Source organism: Pteropus medius, unplaced genomic scaffold, assembly GCF_902729225.1.
Source record: "Pteropus medius unplaced genomic scaffold, Ma_sr-lr_union100, whole genome shotgun sequence".
NCBI classification, from domain to species: Eukaryota; Metazoa; Chordata; class Mammalia; order Chiroptera; family Pteropodidae; genus Pteropus; species Pteropus medius.
The window spans coordinates 21745453-21763105 of NW_024351730.1; the positions used below are offsets into that span (position 1 = coordinate 21745453).

The window sequence follows — 17653 nt, forward strand, 5'->3', positions numbered from 1 at the left end:
GAGACAGAAGCTCAACCAATTATCTAAACTTTTTAATGGACTTGAAAACAAACCTTCTTTCAATGGTCATAAAACATAAAATGTATCCTTTTGTTTATTTTTTAACACCTAAACTCACTGTCTGGTGAATACACTATACCTACTTCTATTTTTGTCAATAGAATCTACCTAGAAAACCTTTATATTTTCATGTGCCCTTAAAAAAACAAACAAAAAAACCAAACAAACCTAAGTGGTATAAACAACAGATAAACAAATTCCTAAAGTCCCAGTTTAACTCCCAACTTTCTGATTAATTGCAGGATGAACACCTTGTCGAACCTGTCAATTTTATAAATATAAAAACTAAACCCCAGGAACAAACATGATTTGTATAATTTCAAAGAGCCAACCAGTTAATAGAGCTTGAACTAAAGCCTCTGCCTTCTAAGTCCCAATTTAATATTCTCAACACTTTACAACTGGAAAGGCTATTATCACATTTTCTTCTCTAAAGTCTTATAGAATTTATAATAGAGCACCTAAGTCTTAATAAGAGAATGCCTTGTATTGTTTAACCTTTAAATTTTTCCCTTAGATTTCTTTTTTCTCCTAGACTGAATTATAAGTTCTGTGAGGAACAGGACCATATCAAATCTCTGCTGCCTTACTCCGAGAACTTTCTATAGTCTGAGCACCAGCTGGGGGCCTAGGAAGTCTATAATGATTGACTTCCCTTGCTAGTGGTAGGAGACAGTAGCCCAGGGGCAGAATAAATGGCACAAATGAAAATAGCATCTCCATAGGAATTTTTAATTTTTAGGTAATTTTGAAAGTAAATTTCATGTAGAACTCTAAAACACGATTGAATACTTCCACATGTATATACAGCACTGTATAAAGTACATGACTTGCACTTACTCATTCAATCCTCAACATCCCTAGTGAGGTAAATCCTATTATTGTTTTCATTATACAGATGGGAAGACTAAAGCAGGCACAGAAAGGCAAAGTGACATTCCTGAAGTTACAAGACTAGCAGGTCATATAAAAAGTTAATAGTTAATAGTTGAAGGCATTCATTTAATTCACAATGATGAAGTTTTATACACATCTATTGTCAAGGCTAAAAATTTGTTTTCTGTGTGTTAATCAGTCTTCATAACAGGAATTAGTACCAATAAACAATTAAAAATGATTTTGAATTTCTATACTCATTTTCCATTTCACAGAGACATGGAATATGCAGAATTTTATAAATTGACATCTTAATGAACAAAAGTATATTTAACATATAGGCTTAAATATTAGAATAAATAAAATCATGATTAGTAAATTAATAATTCTCCTTCTCCAGTATAATTATTTGAAATCTAATCTTAAGCATGGAAAAAAGAAGGTAAACAACCTAGATGCCCGAAGAAATTATATCAATAGTCAAAGGCTAAGAGAGAAAGAACGGTCTTAAGGAATACATTTGATAGATCAATATAATATTTATTTCATAACTCTAAGAGATAAAATATATAGAGTGCACATCTCAGTTATCTTTTAAAAGTAGATGGTTTATGTAGTATTTCTCTTCAATTGCTTTCTGCCGATTCACAAGGAAAAAAGTACCAGTTTGAGGATGTTGAATAAATTTCTTCTGGATATGATTAAGGTTCATGAAAAAGAAATAAAGGACAAATTTAAAGAGCCTTTTATGACTGTATTATAGCACTGTGACGAGAGTTGACTGTGCTTTGTAAATATATTATCTTCATCATATAATATTGAAAAATATTACTCTTATTCAAAAGCTCTACCAACGAGAATCCAGAGTTATAAAGCCTAAGTCATTCTTTATTATCCTGGGATACAAAATGATGCTAAAAGAACTATTTCATCCTTTGTGGTCTACATCAAGGGTGGCATCCTAAGTGCTGAGAGTTCTGATTATCCCCAGAACATAACAAAAATCATAATTCATGTTATAGTTCGATCCCATTATGACTTCTTAAATTTATGATTTCCCTTTGATGACAATGGAAAACTACTTGATCAACTAGAAGAAATGTGTGCTTCATGCTTCCTTTATTTTTTCATCCTTGTAAGCTAAATACTCAGATCCCTGTTTGCATTTAATGCACTATGCACGCATTTTGGATATGGGCACATTCCCAGAAATCTTCACACAGGTTTCCGAAAGACGCTAATAAAACAGGAGAAGTGAATTAAAAGGTCAAGAAAGCTCAGAAAGGTGTCACTACTCACAATGTTCATCAGGGTGAGCAGGTAGTTTTGGACATGCTCTTTGCCATGGAAACGGACCACAGAGTCATCCACTCCCAGCAGCACCTCGATGTTGTAATCATTGTCTCCTGCGTGCCTGCGGAGCCTCACTGTTTCATTCAGCTGCCGGTCAATGCTGCTGTAAACGGTACCTAGGTCATCGAGGCCTCCCAGATCCGACTCTATTAAGACACAAAGAAAACTCAGGCATTTCAGTTTCTCCCAAAGGACCCTCTAATAACATTTTAACAAAACAAAATCTTCTAGGGGGCCTATCATTATAATCCATAATCACTGAGACACTGATTTTCAGCTTATTCCTTAAGTAATGTGCACATCCATATGAACAGACAGACCTCCTATAAATTCAACATAGAATAGCAACAGTGAGGACATAATTCTACTGCACAGAAAGCAATGTCGCCACACATGAATGCTCCATGAGGATAAGAGTAGTTTAGTTTTCTGTATCTATGTCCCCAGTGCAAAACAAAGGAAGTGTTGGTACAGAACATGTGCTAAGTAGTTATTAAATAAGTGGTAATTATAAATAAAAAAGTCATGTGTTGATAAGTTGACAGTGGGTAATTTAAGTAACTATAATTATAGAGTGTAGAATTTGTATCACATAAACTTAAATCTCTCCATTTTCCAGTAGTCTGAATTTAAAAGTCATAGCAGAGCAAAACAACAGCATCTAGTGGTATAATTATTGGTCAGTATACATTACTCCATTTCTTTTGAGTATGGTTTTCTAGTGAACGCTGCAAGTAACACTATAGGTATACACACTTGCGCGGGCCATCATTTGGAGAGCAGGTCATTTCAATTGCCATCTAGGTAAATGTATACGAAGCCAAAGTAAGAAAGTCAGAACTTTACCTATATCTGAAGAAAAATAAAAGTATAAATCATTTTTATTTTATGCAGTTGAAGTATTTTTTTTTTTTTTACTTTCCAAGTGGAATTACACATACATACTCACACACAGATATACATATATACACACAAAGAAATAAATATATGTATATATAGTTCTATGTATCTATCTGGAGAGAAAGAGAGGTATTCTTAGGTTCTACTTTTCTAGATTATTTGTCTTCAGATTACCACGTTTTCAGTAAAGAAAATATTTTTGGTGAATTGAAAAATAAAATCTATCATTTGGATACTAAAGTAAAAGCTATGCAAAAGTTTTGGTATAAAGATGAAAGTATATTCATTTCCATTTCAAATATATAAAACCTGGAAAAAGATTTATTTTACAAACTGCCTTGATGTGTAAAACAACCACATATCTAAAAACACTTTTGAGAGAACCATGTCCAGCTCATGTTTTATATGAAGGTTTATTTAATGATGCACTAGGGCCTGTAGCTATTTGAATCAGTGTCTGACATTAATGAATAGGAGTTTTCCTCTCCACCTTTGTGGTTTTAGTAAAGTTGGGAGGGGAAAAAGGTGTCTCTTAGCCAGAAAGATTGATGACCAAGCCCTAGCCACATGGACTTAGAAGTAGTGGAAGTAAGATCCCATTCACGCCCTTTTCACTTAAAAAAATATATATAGAAGCACCAGCACCCTCCCTTGCGAGCATGGGCATTAGCTCTGAATGTGACTACTCAGGTTTGAAAGCTATACTGTAATTCACTTTGACCCAAGCCCAACTATTAGATCATTAGCTGGGAATTTTCTCCTCATCAGGGAATCACATTGGCTCCACAACACATAAATAACTCTCACCACTATCCACATTAAATGGAAAGCTTTCCTCAAAAGTTGTTTTTAAGAGTTGTACACCCACAATGAAGGCAAGAGACTACACCTGCAAACAGCTTTACTATTCAATCTCAAGTCTTTTCACACACTTGAGAATTTAAAAGGCTGTGATACCTACTATACAAATAGGAAATTCATACATGAACTCTCAGTTCTAAATATGGCTCTTTTTGGCAGAACTGTCAGCAGCAGCTTCCAATGGAAATATGCTACTAATGTCATCATATCATTAAGTCTGATGCATGAATGAAGAAGGTTGAATACTTATTTCAGAAAGACAGTTCATTCTGCTCGAACACACCTTTGGTTGGGCCTTTCCATCTCTCCTTAAACAGGCAGTTTTCTGGAGAGAGAAGAGAATCTCTTTTTCATTGCATGGAACCTAGGAAGGAAGAAGGAAGCCTTTTTCTTTCAACCACTGCCATCATTTAATCAAGAATACTCTATCCCCATTTTCTCCTCTACTGTACAATGTTTTTTTCTATGATTCCTAAAGTGGACAATGTCAAACATTCAAAAACAAAACAAAACAAGTGGAATTACTTCTGGCACTTTTTATCTACATAAGTCTCTATTAATTATAGACAGTTCTGAGGCTGTGAAATAACTTCATTCGTCATGAATTTTTCTCAGTATGCCTACTTTATAATGTAATAGTGAAATGATTAATAGCACAGGCTTTGTAATCAGACATACCTGACTTCAAATCCTGGAAGTGTCACATCCTAGCAGTGTGATTTTATTTAAGATGCCTAATCCCTGTCAGTTTCCTCATCTGTAAAACAGGATAATAACACCTACTTTTCAGACTTGCTGAGATGATAGGATAATGACTGTAAAAACACTGTACGCAGTGCTTAGATTTAAATGCTCAACAAATACTATATTTTTACTGCTACTACTATAATAATGATGTGATGATGATCGTGATTTCTCATTAAGAGAAGCTGTCATTTTTTAAAGCTTTCTATATTATTTTATGTACCACAAATCTGTTACAGTTCTTTTCAAACAGAGGTGAGAAAAAAATCTGGAATTAATGAAGGAACATCTAAACTGTTGACACTTTTAGAAAGAATGAGGTAACAATATCTCCTGCAGAGGTCAAAGTAGATATGAGGAGAGAAGTATCCAGAATGTTTACTTTGAATATAAAATTAGGATTAAATCCTATGCAACGAGCTTGTTTAGTAGATTAAAAACCTAATACAAATTGGAAAGACCTTACAGATGGCACTGATCTTCACTCAATAAACACTTATTAAGCACCCACACATGTGGGGGGCCCTGAGAAGGGAAAGAACTACTTGGTGTAACCCTGGCAACCACATAGTTGTACAGGTTTTATATTTGGAATGTAGTTGCATTTTTATAATGTAGTAACAAATTATGTAGGCTTGAATCGCCTTCACAATTGCTAGTTCAGGCAGATCTAATCAAGGTATACCAGAACATGCCCTTCAATAACAGTTCCTACCTTTATAAAATTTCAGAGTTTAAAAGCTGACGAGCTTTGACAAAATTTTAGATGCCTCTGTGTCTAATTCCACTACTATATAAGCGCCTCTATAAAATATAGGGATAGGAACATTAAAGGGCAGTATCATGCTATCCTGTCCAATGCTCCCCATAAAATTCGTTGACGCTAAGAGGACTGAAGAAATCACATAGAAGGCAGTAGGCAAGTTCGAGAAGGAAAAGCTGAGTGACATTTTGTACTGGGTATTGCAAACTATGGCTTTTTGGTGGCATCCTGTTGGCATCATGCTACGTAAGTGCATTCAAGGTGACCTGAATGGTAGTGGCTGAGTTGGACAGTGGACAGCGATGGATAAAACAGAATTAGCAGGAAAACTGAGCGTCTTTTAAAAAATAATTAAGAAGTCCCTGCAATAGGTACAGTGGTGTTACCATTCCCCATACTTCATTCCAGCAAAGTGAGGCTCAGAGTATTTTTCAAGATTGAGCTTTCTTTTTCAAACTTTTAGAAAGTAGAAGTTTTTTGAAACTTATATTAGGAATTACTGAATTAATATTTTGGAAACATTTTGATCGTACCCTTTGTGTACCCCTAGCTTCCCAATTGCATATATAAATTTACAGAAGAAGAATAATTTTTTTATAAAGTCTGTTTCTGTTGAAATATCAAAAACACAGGTAACCAATCAATCACAACAAGTATAGCTATTTTAGTATTAAATATAGGATTGTTAGTGTTAAACCAGAATTTTGAATTTATCAAATAGATAAAGTAGACTATAATTAGTTTTGTTGATTGATTGTGAACACTTGGGCTCGAGACATTTTCAGGATGGAATATGGCATGTGTAGATGTCTAATTATATTTACAGTGTAGGATTGGTGAAATCATTCTCCACCCCCAGAAGAAATTCCTATGGTCTGAAAAATGGCAGGAGACAAAGATTAAATCAGAAAGGTTACAAGTTCTGATCAAGTTCTGAATCTGATATACATACATTTAAGGTTGGAATGCAATCTTAAGCATACTGTAATAAAGGCAGGGAGAGAATCATCTACCCTATATTCTATTCTCTCCTTCCTAAGAAGAATGTCGATTTTATTTGAGGAGGCAATAAATCCAATAAAAGTCATTCCCAGTCTCCCCTGTGACTAAGGACCACACATGACTAAGGATAAGCCAATGAGATGTGAGCAGAAGTATTGCTTAGACCTCGGTGGCTTAAACTGTTTGTATAAAGGGCTTTCACGAAGGCTCCCCTAAGGAAGGTGATTTATCTTGGTAGGTGTGCCCCTTTGTTCCTTCACTCAGTATTTCTTCCTGCAGCCTGGAAACATGAACATATCAGGAGTTCTATGAGGTGATGTTGGAATCAAGGCACCTGCCGAGTATGGTTGGGCGGCTTTGAAGAAGAGATCTGACCCCGCAATGACTGTTGACCTGCCATCCCAGCCCTGAGTTGTCTAGCAACAGACTTTGCTACACATGAGGAATAGCACATCTGGTGTGTTTTGGCCATCTTTGGGTTTTCGTTTTTTATGTCACCGAAACTAGTCCTAATAGATATGACACTGAAAATATTTAATTTTGTCGTCTAGGTACCCCTGGCACTCCTGCTCCCTTTGGGAATGCAAGTTAACACGTTAATGAATGAATGATAAAGTAGATTCACTTTACTAAAATGTCCCAGAGCAGTTTTCTTTATAATGCATCTACTTCAGAAAATAAGGAAGAATCATACTGTTTTGCAGTAACAATAAATACGGAGTGAGTCTGTGTAGAAATTTGGCATTCTTCATGAAAAGAATACTGTGGTGAAAATGAAGTGTCTGGAATACTACAAGCTGGATTTTCCAATAGTAGGTGGAGATCCTAAGATCAGAGCTAAAAATAGGTGTAAAGTGCAGCAAATGTCATATGTTAACATCGTACCCTTTGTGTACCCCTAGCAGAGAGCAGTTAACTTAAATAATCGTGTTGACCTGCCTGTGTCATTCAGTAGTGATTTTTTCCATTGTCTTTTAAAAAATGTATACTGTTATCAATTCCTAAAAGATATAGTAATAGCATCTCCATATATATAGGGGGCCCATTCTACCAAGATATAAAATATTTCTGTGAAAAGCAGCTGAGTCCTTCATCCACTGCAAAATTCCATATTGAAAGTTCAAAGAACTATCCTCAGGCCAATTTATGATGTCAATTCTGAAGTTTCATTAAGTAACTTGCTTTTTTTTAAAAAAAAAAGACTACCTCTTAATGAGTTTCCGTGATTTCTTTTCTCCAAAAGTTCTAATTCTGAAATACACGTATTGCTTTTGTTTTCACTGACCATTTTAAGGGCTACCACACAGTATTATTTAAAGGAAAACTTCTTACCTTTAAAGTTAAAAAAATGTTTTTATGCTTTGGGTTTCTGATGATTAGCAAACAAACAAGAGAAAACTCACCTAAATGTCCAATACATAGAACATTCTGACTTTTAATAAGAATCTCCTATATATCAGAATATTTTTATCTGCAAATAAATAAAATTTTACTTAAAGTATTTTAAGCATATTAGCTTGCCTTTCAAGAGGCCCTGAGGTAGAGTGATTCCTGGGTTAATGAGTAAATCATCAAGCGTCCAGTTTCCCTATCTTTCCATGTGTTGACATTCTCCGTGTGCAAACTTTGTCTTCAAATGAGCTGCTTTGATTACTCCAAAATGGTTGCACCAATTCCGGCATCACAGCCAGGTCAACAAACTGTATCTTCACACAGGTCTTTCTTAGCTGTAGGCAAACATCTTTCCTAGAGGCCCTCTGGTAGACTTAACTACAGTTTTCAGTGGCCAGAACTGAATCAAATGCCTATGTAAAAATCATTCACAAGTAAGAAGAACAGAACCCATGAATGTCTTAGTCCAACCAGAAATCTACTTTTGTGACTGAGGTTGGCCTCCGCTAAAACATGTGTTTAGGAAAAGTTTCGGTTTATGAAAAATATTAAGGTCCTATTAAAAATATAAAGGGGGATGTCCTTAAAAGAGGAGGGGAAAATAGATGTTGCACAGGCAACCACATTGCTAAATCCTTCATTTCAGATTCTTCTCTTCCTGCATTCCCTAGTTAACAGTCTTCCACTGGTTTCTTTTATTCTATCTTAGTTTGCATTAATGCAGTTTGTACGATACCATTTGTGTTTAATTTATCTCACTGTAATCTGTTTGCCTAAGATCACTTCTGCAGTCCTTGGCCTCTAAGTGTTTGTGGAAAGGTGCAGTCCTTCATTACCAGAGCAGTGGACTCTCAACGTTATAGCTTGCTCAGTTCTATTCCAACCATTTCTTGAATAAATCACTAAAATGTTTGGGTATGGGCTGAGTTGTCAGACAAAAAAACAGTATTCTGTTAAATTCAAATGTTAGATAAACAACGTTTTTTTAATGTATCTCAAATATTGATTGAGATATATCTAATACTAAAAATTTACTATTTATCTAAAATTAAAATTTAAATGACAATTCTGTATCTTTATTTGCTAAATCTAGCAACTCTAGGTATGAGGTAACTAACTTTCTCCAGGCAGTCCCTGCAGTTACATGGATTTACACCCTCTCGCCCTCACTTCTACATTCTGCCCTCCTCTATACTTGGCTATAGCAGTGGGCATTGACCCAGGCATGGCTAAGTACTATATACTATTGCTTTGATTCTACTAATTGGTTAATATATGGGTGAATTGTCCAAATCATGCCAACAAAACTATGACCTAGGGTTGTTTTATGTGTATCTACTAGGGAAGAGAAGTTCTCTCCTAAGCTTGAAACTAGCAGAATATAACACTGCAGCTGCTTGGGGCTAGCATTGGGCAAGTTTTTCCTCTATGTTTAATGCAAGAAGAGGAAAGTGAAGATTACTAATGGAGAGAATAGTTTATGCTCTGATGATGACTTTGAGCTTCTGAATCCAACTACCCCAGAAACTGGTCTTCCAGTTTCACAAGTCAATAAACTATCGCCATCTTATTTTCTTTATCTGTTTTTTTTAAAAACTTTTTCTTAAAACAATTTGATCTTAGTTCCTAACAACTGAAACTAAAAGAACCATGATTAATAAACCAATCTATATTTTTGCTTCCACAGTCTCATCATTGTCCTCATTTCCTTCCTACTCTTCTTTAATAAACTGTTCTCAGGCTATAGAGTCCTTTGAAAAGGATAATATATTCTGTTTAATCTCTCGAATTAATTTTATTCTCTTTATTTCATTTTAAATGATGGGCTTTGTTACTAGTAATCTGTTTCCTCGTTTCTGTAGCTCTTTTTCAGCTAAAGTCATAAAGTTAGTTCCAGAAGATAGTTTTTAATTTTCAAATTTTACTACTCTACACATTAAATAGCATTTTAATTAACATTTCTCTCCTCTTGATTGTTTTTTTAAAGCAAATCACTGTTTAAAGATCACAAGACAATATCTGAATTTCTATAGTACAACTTAAATGTTTTGCTTTTTTGATATAGTAGAATAGAAAAAAAATTTGTTTCCATTAATATCTATATCTCTATTCAGAATTAAGTCTTCCACAGACATATTACCTGGAAAAAAAAAGCCTGTTATGATAAGCAAAGCTTTAACCAGAGCAGCTACTTTTCATGTCAGGAAAAACATGTATCCTTATAGGAGAAATGATATGTTACATAAAATGGCTGTAAGGTCACAGCCTCGAGGGCACTGAAGGTATATTATCCTATTCCACATTAAGTAGTTTGGTGAATTTCAAATATCAGTTTATCTGATGCTGGCAACTTTTAATTGATATTTCAATCAGGTAAAAAATAAATTAAGAAATCCCTAAACTGATGTTTCTTGATTTACATTGTTAAAAGATAAATAGTTCATTAACATGTAATTCTGGCTAACAATTACATTTGAGACTCCTTGCTCAGATTTTGGTTAACAGTAAGAACCTTTCAGAAATTCAACTTCTTATTAATCAGTAATTTGTCAGTTAGGGTCTATTCAGGCATCAGCTGCAACTACAGAATAGGTGCACTACCTCAATGCTTTAGAAAGACATTATAATCTAGAATACTACTAGTGGACAAAAAAAAGTATCTGTTACTGGATAGCATAAGAACAGTACAACCAAATAAAACATATACTCATATGTTGGCCTATTTAAGCCTCAAGCTTTCAATCTTTTATTGAAATTCAAAAATTTTATTCCTCTGGTAATTAAAGCCAAGAACTCAAGCTTCAGGAGGACTAAAGTCTAATTTATACTCAAAACCAAGTAGCAGAACAGTTAGCTACTACTGAAGCCGAATCCATATAGACTTCAAGACCAAGTCCAGAAGATAGTTATTATATAATACCCTAGAAGGTCTGAAAAATAATTACTCATATAGTTGGTCCTTCAGAGCTTTTTACCTATAACGTTTTTTTTTGATGAAAGTTATTTAATGTATTTGCAATAACTGTGATATACTGATTAAATATCTGAATACTTATACTTACCTGGGATTTAATTTCTGCTGATTGAAATAGGAAGAACAGGACTTTAAGAAAACAAACCTTAGATAAGAATGTAGAAAACTTATCACATACTATCACTTCTGGAAGCATCACAGAAGGGCAGTCAAAGGCAAAATACTAGTGAAATAGGTCAAAACTAGGCCAAAAAAAAAATCTATATTACGATCATCAATGACAGTACCACAACTATGCCCTTCATAATTAATAATCAGTCCTAAGAATTTTCATTTAGCACTAGATGATGCGTTTTAGAGAAACACTTGGCTTTGTTAGCTAAGTTACAGGAGAATTTTAAAGTAGAGGGAGGGGAAGAGAAGGAAATGGACCAGAAAAAATTCTAAATCATCATCTAAACCAACAAAGCATTGATAACTCCAAACATTAGGTCAGACACCAAAACGACTAATCTAGGCTCAAGTGGTTTATAAAACCTGTAAAAAGACTAAACTAGCAAAGTCCCTATTAATTCTATACAGTTCAAAAACTAAAACAAGGAGCAATATTTTAGTTTAAAACCTTATCTCAAGAGAATCATACACACTTCATATGAATAAAAGCACCTGAAACCAAACATTTTAAAAAGCTCCAATACTCCAAATATAAAGAAAAATTAATTCAGAAGACTCAATCAATCCATGGAATCACAAAACTGCTGGATAATCTAGCTCTCCCCTCCGCTTTAACTATCCCAGGGAAGACCAGGTGAGAACAAGCCTTCCAGACCTATGCACTACCGTTGCTGCAACATTCTATGGTGATTCCATGTAGAACAGCAGTTTCCCATCTCTTGTGTCTCTCCCTATCATGCAGGAAGGAAGCAAGTCTTGCTGCACTATCATCATTATATGTCACCCCTCTGCATCGTGATACTGTATACATAAGTGAAAAGTATGTTAACTAGTTCCTTTTCCCCCAGAAAGTTCAGGCTCCGGTACAGGGACAACTCCCCTGTACATACAGTCTTCATTTAGGCTGACTCAGTGACTTTGACAGGCTTAAACATGTGATCAAATTTGTTGCCACATCTGTAGATAGAGCCATTCTAGTTCCACTGCATATTTTTTTGGTGTTGAACAGAGGGCTAGATAGTATCTGCTTCCAGACTATGCTAAGAATTTTCTTCAGGTATTCTAGACCAGTTCCCAGTTTCAGAGCTATGTCTTCACATACTTATCTGTTTTTTTAGCAATAAGCTAAAGACAACCTAAACGAGTGAGCTGGGAAGCCACAACTCAAGAAGTGAGACTCTCTCCTGGCACAGTCACCATGGGTGTCTCTGCCCAGAGGACATCCATCCATGGGGGCTGCCTACTACAGTGTCCAGGCTGATGTCCAGTGTCCAGACATCAGCCATCTGACCTCTCCTGACATGTTCTTCTTTAGGAGCAACAGGTGAAAAAAAAATGATATGTTTCTGGGGAAGGCCCACATTTTGTTCATACTGTTGAATATTAGGTTCTTCTACTGCTGGAAAACGCAACAGCCATAGCACACTATTAGGAACATGCTTCAGAATATTTGGCCACATCCGCAAAGTAGAAGGGTCAATTTTATAGCACCAAATTAATTTACAGTACACAATGGCATCTTCTGGTAACCCAAACTGAGAACGTGTGGCTACATAATGGAATGGAAACCTCCTCTCCAGTGGTAGCCTTATTGTTGATCTAGGTAGTTGCCAGTCTGTTGCTAATACTGAATCCGTTAATCATTATCTGAATTTGTCCTCTGTTAACTATTTCAATAACTGCTTCTGCAATAGTATTCATAGGGCTAACTGGCATATTAAGAGCTGTATTATTGCTGTCTGCATTGTCTCCTCCATCAGGACACTTCATCTTGACAATTTTCATATCTGGTAAACTACCAAGAAATGCTTTGAGGTCATTGCTATTTAGAGCAATCTGATTGTCACAAATGTGCCCACTGGAGTTAAAATTGATGACTGCCTTTTTCTCCAGCTGAGGGAACATATTAGTATGATCACCGAAAAGAAAGTATGGGGAATATAAGCCAGTTAGTTTCTCAGAATATTGCTCAGAAACTTTAGCAGGTGAAGGTTCCTATTAGTGGTGATATAATCCATGAAAGGGTTCCCAGTCACAGGGTTCCCAGTCACAATGCCTAAATAGGAGTTGACCTGAGAGCAAGGAGTTCATTTGGAGCACCCTTGGTATAACCATCCATATTTGCAAGGATGTGTGTACCAACCTGATGAAAGAGATCAGGTGCTTTTCCATTGCATGGAATCTGATAAAGACCAATGAAATGACTGGCTTCTGCCATCACCTTTACTCAGAAGTTTGTGCCATCATCTAGGCTTAGGGCATAACAGAATACCTCAAATTTATCAGGATTGTACATTCCAGGAATAGACTGTATAAGGCGAGAAGTAGGATGATTCCCAAACTCAGAATTCACATATCCTACATGCAGCTGACCATCACTGAGCATCAAGTTTTTAGATGTTCATATAGTGGTTTATGAAGGATGCTAATCTTATCCAAGCAAAGGCTCCCGTGACTCTGTCCTGAAGCCATGAGAGATAATATATAACATGATGATGCATAGAAGGCAACCTATTCATCTCTAACTGGTCAGCTATGATACTGACCAACTTCTACATTTGCTCATTATAGTCTGCCTAATCACAGACAACCTGCACGCAATGAGCTCAGTTATAATAAGCATCAGGATTAAGTTTAAGTTTAAATCAGATTTCAGTTTCAAAGCAGTGAGGTAAGAAGTTATTACCTCAGGAATAGTCCCTGAATCCTTGTGAATGGAAGCCAGATTGCTATGGGCATCTGCAAATGCAGGGTTAATCTCAATAGCATGAGTGTAAAACTGCAAGGCTCCCTGAATATCCTGCATCTCCTTTACGGAGTTTCCCATAGCCTCCTTATAATGTATCATAGTTCTCTGCAGCTTTCCCTGTTGCTGCAGTATCCTTGTTAAATTTGAATGGGCAGCAGCAACCTCTGGGAAGACTTTCTAATGCTTTATGATACAAGTGAACTGCCTCTTCAATGTTTCCCTGTTCCCATTTGATATTGATTAGGTTATGCAGAGAGTCTGCATGAGTGGGACATGGCTGGAGAGCTATATTATAACAATCTTCTGCTTTGGCAACACTGCCCTTCTCTTTAAGAGCCCTGGCTAGGTTGCAATAAGCATCAAGGAAATGTGGTTGTAGTTCAATAGCTCGCCTGCAGGTGTCTACTGTCAGATCCATCAGGCCTTGCTCACAGTATACACTAGCCAGGTTGCTGTGCACGCTATAAATGATTTGGACTCAAGCTTAGAGCACAAAGGTAAGCTAACATAGCTCTGTCAAAAATCTACGCCTCTTTCAAGACATTTCCTAAATTAACGTGTGTCCAGAAAATTGGGATTGCAAAGTGATGAATTGCAAACCAAATCTCCCCTATGCATTGAAAATACAGCCAAGATTACCTGGAGCTACTGCAAAGTTTGGTTGCATCTCAATTGCTTTCAAGTAACATGTAATATTTTTCAACATGTGACTTTTTGGTATCTTTCTTGTATGGGTATGGGTCTGCCCTATGTCCAGTCCTTGAGCTCCCTTCAGTGAGACACCTTATGCAAGGAATAGGAGGCTTCATCCCCTGAAAACTTCTTGGCTTCTTCCAAGCAATCCAGGGCTTTGACCAGGCTTCTCAAATCACTGCGAACACAGTATAAGTCAGGATACTGAAGAGTAGAGATATAAGGTTATACTGTCCTTTCCATGTCACCTGCTGCTACCAATGTGGCTGCCAGTTTAATATAACTCTATGAAATCTGGTTTGAGATGACGTGCATGCTGGTAATGCTCAAATGCTTCCTGCAACTAACCTCTTTGCTGGTATACAGTTCTTAAATTCGAATAGGCTTCTGCCAGAAAGGGTTTCTGTTTATAATTACCAGGGTGCTAAAGTGAACAGGTCTGTCCAGCCTTTAATACTGGAAGGGTATAGAACAAAGTAATAAAAACATATCAGTATTGTCTTGCTCTTGTCTCTAGAGCTGCATGCAGTATCTCTCAGCAGCCTCAAAATCTCCGCGATATTCTCAATGTGCCAACTTAGCTAATCCTTAGAGAGAAAGCATACATTTTGTTGGTTCTGTGTTGTCAACCACACTGCCCATGGAAGATGCCATCTGAAGCTTCTTAAGGGAGTCTGAGGAGAGGGATGACTGAGTCCTGCCACCACTGCTACTGGCAAGACTGTTTCTAGATCTAGTGGTCAGATGGCAGCAGCTGTACCAGTGCTTTGGCAGGTTTGAGTGGTGGCAGCAGTTATAGGCTTCAAATCTTAGGGACTCTGGTTGGCCACCTACCCTTCACAGTCTTATATTACATTCTTTCTTACTTACAGTTTTTGTAGTTGAGCTCTACTAAATTGAAGAGTAGAGAAAGACATCCCCATGCCCAATTTACTAGGTTATATTCTAGTACTCTCACACTGCTAAAAGTTGAAGTTTTCTAAGTAAGCTCAATTGCATAAAAGAGAGGTAGGATTCCATTTTACAATTGTCAATTTCAAAGTCCAAGTTATTTCCGTCAGTTGCCTCTTATACACTACTTTATTAAAGGTAAAAGATTTCTTTACCTCGAACTTCCCCAGAAACTACTTAAGCATACTAAATTGTTCTCCAAAGGCACAGGGAACAATTTAATACAAATTTAAACAAGTTGTTATAGCCAAACTATGAATATTGACATTTTTCACTTATTCTTTCTCATAAATATTTAAAGAATGGGGCCAATTAACCAGGCCCTGCTCTAATCACTGGGAGTACAGTAGTAGACACAGCACATAGAGCTTACCCACATAGAATTACCTTTCCAGTGATAAGAATGATGAAGCAGGGTAAGAATAATAAAAACAGAATGGGGTGTGGGGGGGCACCTGAGTCTCCATCAACCTAACGCCGTTTGCCCCACCCTGATGATTCCCTGAAATCCTGTCCTATCCAACTTGTGGGCCCACCTAACCTGCTTGCACTGGATTTCCACACAAATGGCCTGTTGTGGCTCATGCTGTGGACTTTCCTAAAACCTCTCAAAGGTTTACAAACCCTGAACAAGCAACTATCTGGCCTCGGCATGCCCTGTACCTTTTTCTAAGCAGCCCCAAGCCCAGCACTAGTGGCAGTTGGCCTCAGTTTGCAGTTTAGCCTCTTCCAGGCACCTCCAAGCCCAGTACGAGTGGCAATCATCTGCAGATCACTTTGTAGTTCATAACAAGTGGCCCCAGGCAGGGCACAGGCAATGGCTTACCTTGGCCCACACTATAGCCTCTCCCAAGAGGCCCCAGAATCAACACATCTAGTGGTCAGCTTCAGACCACACTAGAGCACCATCTAGCCACCTCCACAAACCACATACCCAAAGGGCAGACTAAGGAGGCACCAGAGCCCTGCCAAAGCAAATCCTGTTCCACAGGGTCAGCCCCTGCACAACAGCTCCTCCACTGTACTCATGAGTAGTCCTCACAACCAATCAGCCTGAGCGTCCATATCTCCCAATGACATGTCAACAGCAATCAGAGCTCAACTACAACAGGAGGGCATGCACAATACACACAAGGGACATATCTGGAACATCCAGCTCAGGTGACTAGGGAGGCTGCACCAGTGGGCCCAGCAAGACACCTATTACATAAAGTCTACCAAGAGTGGGAGATTCAGCAGCTCTACCTAATACATAGAAACAAAAACAGGGTGGCAGCCAAAATGAGAAGGCAAAGAAATATGTCACAAATTAAAGATCAGAACAAAGCTCCAGAAAAAGAACTAAATAATATGGAGACAAGCAAACTCCAGAAAGAGTTCAAAACACTATTATAAAGATGCTCAATGATCTCAGTCAGAACTTAAACAAAGAGACAGGGAACATAAAAATGGAGATAGAAAACATAAAAAAGAATCAGTCAGCCTACAGCCATGCCGCCATGAATAAGCCCAATCCCGTCTGATCTTGGAAGCTAAGCAAGGTCGGGCCTGGTTAATATTTGGATGGGAGACCACCTAGGAAGACCAGGTTTTATAGGCATAAAAAATAAGAGATTGTAAGCTGACAAGGTCTTTGTAATCTGTGAGGTCAATCAAGGGTTGCCTTGCATTAAAAAAAAAAAAAGGAGCCAGTCAGAAATGAAGAATACAAGAACTAAAATGAAAAATACATTAGAGGAAATCAACAGTAGATTAGATGAAGCAGAGAATCGAATCAGCGATTTGGAAGATAAAGTAGCAGGAAACAACCCATCAGAACAACAGAAAGAAAAAAGAAAAAATATAAAAATGAGGATAGTTTAAGAGGCCTCTGGGACAACATGAAAGTTACCAGTATTCACACCATAGGGGTACCAGGAGAGAAGAGAGAAAAAAATTGAAACCCTATTTGAAGAAGTAATAATTGAAAACTTTTCTAATCTGGTGAAGGAAATAGACACACAAACCCAGGAAACACAAAGAGTCTCAAACAAGATGAACCCAAACAGGCACACCAAGGCATATCGTAATTAAAATGCCAAAGGGAGAATCTTAAAAGCCGCAAGAGAAAAGCACTTAGTTATCTATAAGAGAGCTTCCATAAAACTGTCACTTGATTTCT

At 37.0% G+C, this 17653-nt stretch overlaps 1 protein-coding gene and 2 pseudogenes across 6 annotated transcripts in view; 1 reads left to right on the top strand and 2 right to left on the bottom strand.

Annotated features, from left to right (window-relative positions):
• ADAMTS3 (ADAM metallopeptidase with thrombospondin type 1 motif 3) overlaps positions 1-17653 on the bottom strand; it is a 223273-nt gene that overhangs the window by 54906 nt on the left and 150714 nt on the right. For all 6 annotated transcript variants that reach the window (XM_039845408.1, XM_039845409.1, XM_039845410.1 and 3 more), the window contains one exon: positions 2236-2435. In XM_039845408.1, coding sequence (XP_039701342.1) covers positions 2236-2435 — 200 coding nt within the window. The remainder of the gene's footprint in view (positions 1-2235; positions 2436-17653) is intronic.
• LOC120588184 (UDP-N-acetylglucosamine--peptide N-acetylglucosaminyltransferase 110 kDa subunit-like) lies at positions 3243-14724 on the bottom strand (annotated as a pseudogene).
• On the top strand, positions 16974-17092 carry LOC120588491 (uncharacterized; annotated as a pseudogene).